The 9,377-nt window shown below is 40.2% G+C and overlaps 1 protein-coding gene across 1 annotated transcript; it reads left to right on the top strand.

Annotated features, from left to right (window-relative positions):
* Window positions 1-7,644: 7,644 nt before the first annotated feature.
* LOC118348036 lies at window positions 7,645-8,899 on the top strand. Its single transcript, XM_035688771.1, has 2 exons — window positions 7,645-7,820; window positions 8,317-8,899. The coding sequence occupies exons 1-2, from the start codon at window positions 7,645-7,647 to the stop codon at window positions 8,897-8,899; spliced, it is 759 nt and encodes a 252-aa protein (XP_035544664.1).
* Window positions 8,900-9,377: the final 478 nt, after the last annotated feature.

The following is a 9,377-nucleotide window of genomic DNA, read 5'->3' as shown; positions in this document are numbered from 1 at the left end:
TGCCGACATCCTCTTTTGGGATGCCGTTTCTCGGATGGGGATCGACCCCGATCACTTGCGACTAGCGCCCATGCCGCTAAAGGAGTTCACAGGGGATATGGTTTAGTCGGTAGGAACCATCACTTTCTCAGTCCTAGTTGGGACGGCCCCACACACAGCCTCCATGATGACCGACTTTATAATGGCAAAGTCCCCTTCCTCATACAATGCCATACTAGGGCGGCCCACGCTCAACAATTTAAAGGCAATCACATCCACTTACCATCTGAAGATGAAGTTCCCGACCCTCACGGGAGTGGACGAAGTCCGTGGCGAGCAGGTCTTGGCCCGAGAGTGCTACATACAAGAATTGAAGCCTATGAAAGGTGGGGTCAATATGATAGAGCCTCGATGCAATGGCTACATTCCGCCACCACCAAGCTACATCGGTGAAGAAAAGATTTGGGACGAGCAAGCTCTTCGCCAAGTAGAGTCGAATGAGCCTTTGGAGTTGGCTCCCCTTGACCTAGATTGCCCTGAGACTAGGAGTGCTACCCGCCGCCCACGAGGCAGGGTAGCCCCTCCTACGCCCCCACCCTCGCATGTGCAGGGGGTGAGGTTTTCCATCTCGGCACCCGCCCCTGGTGTGCGGGGGCAAGGTACCCCGTCCGGGTATCGGGGTACGAGGGCGGACACCCTAGCCCCCCCTCCCTCCGGAGGCGCATGAATGGGTCACAGGCCCAATAAGGATTTTGGGCCCAAAATGGCCCGAAAACTATTTCTAGGCTATTTTGGGCCTAGAATTTAAGTAAAATAATTAAAAAAATAATTTATAATAAAAATAACAAAAATAATTTATAATAATAGAAATTATTAATTCTATACTACTAAGTTGTAACTATTAGCTAATAATCATAACTAAGCTATTAGTATATTAGAATGATAATTAAGAGAAAACTATTACAAAATTAGCAATTCATTTAAAAAAATTACAAATTGTACAATAGTAGCAACATTACAATTAACAAAAGAATAACATTTCATTCTTCAATGGAATTTGGGGTGGCCATGGTGGTAGAAAAATGAGTTGTGCTAACTACTGTGAGACTGTGAGAATCGAGACCAAAAAACCTGAAACATTAATAATTTAAAAGGAAAACAAATTAGATTCATAAACATGAAACAAACATTAAAAATAAAAACATATATTAGAAATGTAAAAGTTATAAACATTAAAAGTATTAACCAAGATGAGATTGAGATCAAGATGAGAGTAATCATTGGGTCCTTAGGATTAGGATTCAGCATATGACATTGAGATTATAAAAGCGAAAAAAATACAAGCAAAATAATTAGATACAAAAAATTATATAAAATATAAATACAAAAAACAATTAAGCGACAAATTGTGCAAACCAATGACGGATGGCAATGGTGGGTCTAATACACACGAAGTCATACTACAACGGAACTAGTCGTAGGCGCCATCTCATGTATTGCTACAACAATTAAATTTGAAATTAATACCGATTAAATGAATATAAATAAAATAAAATTCACAATTACCAGATGGTACAGATCCAAGTTGATCACCACCCTCCTCTTCATCGGCCTCCTGAAAGTCAAGAACATTCAGAATATGAATTGGGGTCCCCTTGATCCAATTCTGCGTGCAAATCAATGCCTACACAATGGTAGAAAATAATAAACTCCAAAATGGATCTAATATGCGCCCTCCGGTCCTAAAGACTGACTCTGAGGCTACAATGCTAATAGGGATAGCCAAAATATTGCAGACTATCTCTCCAATGACAGGATATTGCACGGCATGACTCTTCCACCAAGCTAATATATCAAAGTCTCGTGCAAATGGTTGAAGATCCGCTACCAAGTATATGTCTACTTCTGACTGAGCCTATGTAGCATGACGAACTATGGGGTTGTGCTCCAACCTCTCACCCCCAATTCAACCTACTTTTTTTCTCAATTCCGGCTTTTGGAGGAGGTGGGGGGTAGGTGTACGTGTCGGAATATTACCACCCCCAAAGACAATAAACTCATCAAACAATCTTACAAGAGTTTCCTTAACCCTTGCCACAATAAGCTCCGTCCATGCATTCTCGTGCGCAATTTTCAATTCATATACCATACCATCAATCTTAAATTGGGGGTCAAGAACAACAGCACATATAACAAAACATTAGACCTACTGAAATCTCCTCAATACTTGTCATACTTCACCTTCATTATCAATGCCATCCCCTGCATCCTAATATGGTCAGTCACGCACATGTCATCTAATTCTTCTCTTATCCTACATATTTGTTGACAGAAATGAGGGATGTAGGATACAAAGAATCAGATAGCTTCATCCAGATAGCTTCATTGTGACCTCATAGAAAAGCTTAAAAAATCTACAAAAGTAGCAACCAACTCCCAATCATCATCAATAGGCTTCCTCAGTCCCCCTGTGCTCATCAAACATCTGACATATTGAATGTCTTCATCACCCAATAATGTAAAGGCCGACTCATATTCTTGGGCTGCCTCTAACATCAAGAAAGTTGAGTTCCATCTTGTAGGAACATGGGTATAGAGGCCCTTCTTGGATGTTATGCCCGCAGTCCTCACAACAACCTTGAATTTATCTAATCTAACATGAGAATATCTCACAAATCTCACAGCAGTTCTGACTCGGGCAATCAAGTCATCAAAATCTTTCAAATCATCAGTCATGATTAGATTCAGAATATGTGCAACACATCTGACAAGCAAACACTCACCACCCATGATTGTCTTATTTGCCTCTTTAAGATAGGTCTTAAGGTGTCTCAATGCAACATCGTTAGACGATGTATTATCAACTATAACGATCACCACTCGTGCCAACTCCTACACATTTATTGCAGCCTCCAAGACCCTCTCAATTGTCTCACCCTTGTGATCGAAAATTTGACAAATTTTTTTTTTTTAAAATATGTAATGTCCAATCACAATCAACAAAATGCGCAGTCAAAGACATATAATTAAAATTTTGGATTGATGTCCAAGTATCAGTAGTAAAGCAAACCATTTGACCCACCAATTGGCCCCTCAACAACTCTTTATTTGACATATATTGTTTCTTTATATCCTTTGCCACCGTGTGGTGAGAAGGAAGATTAACGTTTGTTTTCACAACTCCTCTATCTCATCTCATTTCATCTAATCATTACAACCTTTCCAAATTTTCACATAAAATAAAATAAACAATTCAATTTTTTCAAATCTCAAAACAAAAATAATATTAAAAAAATATATTCTAACAATATTTTATTCAACTTTTAACTTTAATCTCAGCTCATCTCATATCAACTGTGAAAACAAACGAGGCTTTCCAAGTACTTAGAATATGCTTGGAACCCTTTTTCAGCCTCTACAAACTGAAAATGTAGCTCGTCCATGATGATGCATATAGGGTTCCTACCTGAGATCCTTCATCACTAACGCATAATGTGCAATGCTTATTTAATTGAATTGCATGTTTTGCAAGAATATGCACCAAAAATAAAAATAAAAGGAGGAATTATGAATAGCACCAAAAGATTTTGCTAGTTTTGTAACTATGAATAAATTATTTCATTAATATCTTTATTTTATTTTATTATCTATTACGCACTAGAAAGAGGAAAAAAACATATATTTCTATATATATATATATATATATGTGTGTGTGTGTGTGTGTGTTAGCCATCCATCTCTCAGGGGTAATACGAGCACTACCAAATGAGTTTTTATCTAAATCCCAAACACCATTTTAAATTTAAAGGTACGACACATTAATAGTTGTCAATTTACAGATTTATCATCTTTTGTCTATTAATTTTTAAAAAGTTGATGCGACAAAACCTTTACTATTAAATTTAAAGGTAGTTGATATGAATCAACGAAAAAAAGTCATCCAATAAATTATTTAAAAATACATAGAACAAGCGTCCACATATCTAAATAATAACTACTTACTTTTATTCACGGGCGACCACTAACCAGGTTGTTAATTCTACAAGATCTTTATCCCTAAAAATTTTGGGAAAAGGAATGAATATACGTGGGGTTTTTTTTTTCCCAAGTCTTAATTATCTGAAATAATATAATTATATTCACTAAAGTTCCTCCAACATGAGTATGTGAATTATTTTATTGTACAAATATTATTTAAAAAATAAAGAATATTTTCACGTAGATTGACACTTAAGAATATGTATCCGACACGCTAGTTTCATATATATAATATAATATATATAATTGAATCAAACCCTAGAGAATTTAATTAAACCCTAAATTAAAACCCTTAAATTACTTTAGGGTTTCAATCCGAAACTCTAGAGAATTTAATTAAACCTCTAAGTTAATTTAGGATTTCGGATTAGAATCTTAAACTAATTTAGGATTCCAATCTGAAACCCTAGAGAATTTAATTAAAACCCTAAATTAAAATCCCTAAATTAATTTAGGATTTCGGATTTGAACCCTAAACCAATCCAAAACCCTAAAGAATTTCACCAAAGAATTTACAAATTACAATCATACAAACACATGCACAAATCAATCCTCCACAGCACACAATTCACAATATCATCCTCCAACTCCTCAATTTAATCCCATCCTCCATAATCCATAATCCATAACTCCAAAAAAAAAAAAGAATTAATCAGGAACGAGCCACAGGCACGGGGCACTTACTTATGGCGACAGACAACAACGGTGACAGTGCTACGGCGTGCGACAAATGAATGGAGCGGGAGGGAGAGAAAGCGGTGCCATGGTACTGGGTAAGCCGTAAAGTGTTTATAGAGATGAGAGAGAGAGAGAGAGAGAGAGAGAGAGAGAGAGAGAGAGAGAGAGAGAGAGAGAGAGAGAGATGAGAAATGGAGATTGGGAATTTGGGAGTCCCAAGATCTGGGTGGGGGGACTTAAAACCCATCTCAACATGACGTCATTTTTCCATTGACAAAACGATGTCTTTTGAGATGGGTAGTTTTAAAAATAAACCCCCAAACGACGTCGTTTTTTATGATTGGGGTATTTTTTATAATTATATATATATATATATTTACAGGGGCGGGGTGGGAGTGGGGGTTGGGGCCATCCCACCCCTACTAGGAGTGCCAGATGTGGACAAGGGCACCAGCCCCCCACATCTGGGGGCAGGGGATCCACCCCGCCCACATGGGGGCGAAGCAGACGAGGGTAGGGCAACAGGGTGAGGGGCCCTGCAGCCCACCCCTACCCAGGGCCATGGTCAAACTCGGCAGCAAGATGATACCCAACATGCGCTAGGCTATGATGTAACTCCTGATAGATGACCAGGACATGTTTGCTTGGAGCCACCAAGACGTGTCGGGAATTGACTTGGATATCATCCAACACCACCTCTACATAGACCCTGAGGCCAGGAAAGTCAGACAGAAGAGGCGGAGATTTAGCGCGGAAAAATCTGTAGCCATCAAGGAGGAAGTCGACCGCCTCTTACGGCGGGGTTCATCTGAAAGGCACGCTACTCAGATTAGCTATCCAACGTTGTGCTCTTAAAAAAGGACAGCGACAAGTGGAGGATGTATGTTGATTTCACAAACTTGAATAAGGCCTGTCCGAAGGACATTCTGCCTCTCCCCCAGATCAACTTGATCGTAGATTCCATTGCAGGAAATCGTATGCTTAGTTTCATCTATGCGTACTTGGGATAAAACAGAATCCGTATGAACCCCGACAATGAGAAGAAAACATTGTTCATTACGGACAAGGGTCTGTATTGCTACACAGCCATGCCTTAAGGCCTAGAAAATGCAGGAGCCACCTACCAGCGGCTGGTCAACTGCATGTTCAAAGAGCTGATAGGGTGGAGTATGGAGGTTTATGTAGACGACCTACTAGTGAAGAGCAAAACCTCTTAACAACACTTAATCGACTTGCGCGAGGCCCTTGTAGTACTAAGGCACTACCGAATGAAGTGCAACCCAGCAAAGTGCACATTTGGTGTAGAGTCTGGGAAAACCCTGGAATATATGGTCTTGGAATGGGGAATAGAGGCTAACCAAAAAAAGGTGAGGGCCATAATCAACATGACCCCTCCCCGAAATATCAACGATGTGCAAAGGCTCGTTGGTCGAGTAGCGACTCTTAATCGATTCTGTCCAGATTGACAAACAAATGCTTGCCATTTTTTAAAGTGTTGTGTAAGGCGCAGACTTGGAATGAGGAGTGTGACCAGGCATTTTAGAACCTCAAGCAATACCTTTCTAGTCCATCGCTGCTCAGCCAAGCCGACCCGGGAGAAACCTTGAGCATGTATTTGTCCGTCTGCCCTTATGCGTTCTCCCCAGCCTTGGTGCAAGACCTAGAAAGCTCCCAGAAGCCGGTATACTACATCAGTCGCGCATTACAAGGTGTCGAGGTGAGATATCCCCTTATGGACCAGCTCGCATTTGCTCTTGTGGTGACTGCCCGCTGACTCAGACCATACTTTTTGGCACACTCAATACAAGTCTTGACGGAAGCCCCCTTGAAAAAGATATTATAGTGACCAAATGTCTCTTGCCAGCTAATGAATTAGGCAATAGAGCTGAACGAATTGGACATCGAGTACATTTCTAGGAGCTTCATCAAGGGACAAGTATTGACCTACTTCATTGCAAAATTCACTAGCTTCCCAGAGAAGGTACAAGATGCACCCGTCGTGATTCCCTAGCAAATCTTCGTCAATGGCTCATCTTGCCGAGCTGAAGGGGTTGTGGGAGTGCATATCATTATAGAAGCTAAGGAAGAGCATAATTAGGGCATCAGACTAGCGTTCAAAACTACCACTAACAAAGCTGAATAAGAGCATTGGCAATGGACTAGCCAAATGCCAATGCAAGTCTAAACTTTAGCTAGATGTGAGAAAAAGTCTCTACATTGGACTAGCCAATGGTCCAAAGCTTAAGACTTGATGAATAATAAATCTTAAGTCTTCTCTAAATATGGCTAGCTACTATTCACAATGGAAAGTAATATTTAATTATTTCATCACTTCCCTCTCTTTGAATGGTAAAACATGCATGGCATGCACATTATTTCTGCTGATTGATAGAGTAGACACATTATTTCTACAAAGTATGAAGATCTAAGAAATATATAAATTGTATTTGTAAAAAAATAAAAATAAAAAAAATAAAAAAAATAAAAAATATAATATTATATTATATTATTATTTTAACTTTATAATGGCTAGTCCAATATGGACTCATCTAGTCAAAAATTGATATTATAGCTAAAAATTAAGATTCTAGCCAAATTTTAGACTTGGCAATGGCTAGACCATTGCCAATGCTCTAAGAAGCCCTATTGGTCGGCATAGAGTTGCTAAGTTTCTGGGTGCAAATGAGATTGAAGTGAAAGCTGCCTCCTAGGTAGTCGTAAACCAAGTCCAAGGGGAATTCGTCACAAAAGTTGAAAAATTAAAAAAAATACTTGACACTGGTGGGAAACAGGCATGGTCACTTCAAATATTTCCAGATTCAACAGATACCAAGAGCCGAGAACCAGAAGGCAGAAAAACTAGCACGAGTCGCATCTAGGCAGAAAGACTTACCCTTACCAGAGCAGACAGTGATTAGCACAGAGAAGATGCCCGCGATAGGGGTCTAGATGTCGGAAATAAGTTCAAGGGCTTCGGAATGGGCTATAGACATAATCAAGTACCTCAATGCCAACGAGTTACCCGAAGATATGTGGAAAGTGAAGAAGATAAAAAATAAGCCAACTCGCTTCATATTGACGGACAAGACTTTATACAAGCGAGGTTATTCCGTGCCCCTCCTAAGGTGTGTCTCTTTTGAACAAGTATAGTATGTCCTGGAAAAGTTATACGAAGGAGTATGTGGCAATCACTCGGGAGGGAAAGCGCTGGCGAGCAAAGTGATGAGGGCGGGATACTACTGGCCGCACGCACTCAAGTACACAGAAAAGTTTGTCCAAAAATGTTGGCAGTGCCAGGAGTTTTCCCCAGTACCCCATTGCTTGCCAGAGGAACTAACGTTGATCACATCACTGTGGCTCTTGGTGGAATGGGGTGTCAACCTCGTCGACCCCCTTCCCCCGGGTAAAGGCGGGGTAAAATTTGTAGTGGTGGTTGTAGATTATTTCACTAAATCGGTCACAACGAAGGCTTTGGCGACAATAACAACAAGCAATATTACCCGATTCCTATGGAAAACGATCGTGTGTAGATTCGGCGTCCCTCATTTTATCATCTCAGATAATGGGAGGCAGTTTGACTCTGACCACTACTGTGACTGGTGCAGGGATCTAAACATCAAGTTCAGATATTAATCCCCCGGGGCACCAGCAGTCCAATATGCAGGTTGAGGCAACCAACAAGACTCTACTCAGGATCCTTAAGAAGAAGCTCGACGACAAGAAGAGAACATGGGCAGAAGAACTCCCAAGAGTCCTATGGACTTACCGCACTACAATCAGGACTTCGACAGGCGAGACCCATTTCGCCCTCACCTATGGACACGAAACGGTGGATTCTATAGGGATGCCCACCCACAAAATCCAGCAATTCGATCAAGACTCCAATGGCGCAAGATTAGAGGAAGAGCAAGACTTGCTAGAGGAAAGGAGATTAGAAGCAGAGGTAAGAACAACTATAAACAAGAAAAGGGCCAAACGCTGCTTCAACAAACGAGTCCGGTTGAGATCTTTCAAAGTCAAAGACCTAATGCTAAAGCAGGTCGGGATAACCACCCGAGATGAAGGGAAGCTAGGACCAAGATGGGAAAGCCCATACGTAGTCATCGCCAACAACCGCCAAGGCTTATATAGACTTAAGGATGAACAAGGGAGGGACCTACCACACCCACGGAATGCTGAACACCTACAGAAATTCTTTTGCTAGAAAGTGTAAACTGTAGTTACTGTAATAATGTATAAATGATAAATGAAAAGATGTTTGTTATCCATGCACATATTTGGTTCTATCAAAATTCATAAAGATTTAGGGCTAGTCTAGCTTGAATGTACTACTCGGTGTGACGAACCCAGATTTTTGTTTGGGATTGGACGGATATCCGAAGTGTTGGGACATGCAACACAAAGTTACCTACTCCCGTTCATGACAATTAAAGATGCAATGCATCTAGCATGCATATAGCAGTATGCAATATTCGCAACATATAATTTTTTCCTAAGCAATACTATGCACCAAACTAAAGATATCCCAAATACTTAAAAACATAATCCATACATATTGAAATGCTAAACATCCATGATTATAGCACAAGTCCAAAAGGTCTGTAATTATAAGAATACTGTAGATCGAGCTCCTTAAGTATCAGCAGAAACTAAAGCAACTACTTGGCTAATCCATTGAGTAG

Source organism: Juglans regia, chromosome 3, assembly GCF_001411555.2.
Source record: "Juglans regia cultivar Chandler chromosome 3, Walnut 2.0, whole genome shotgun sequence".
NCBI lineage: Eukaryota > Viridiplantae > Streptophyta > Magnoliopsida > Fagales > Juglandaceae > Juglans > Juglans regia.
This window is presented reverse-complemented; position numbering and strand designations above follow the sequence as displayed.

Excerpts from the sequence above, each read along its gene's own strand:
- LOC118348036 (XM_035688771.1), top strand. The coding sequence starts at position 7,645 with ATGTCGGAAATAAGTTCAAGGGCTTCGGAATGGGCTATAGACATAATC. Across the intron at positions 7,821-8,316 it reads TATTCCGTGCCCCTCCTAAG|TTCAGATATTAATCCCCCGG; the intron begins GTGTGTCTCTTT and ends CTAAACATCAAG.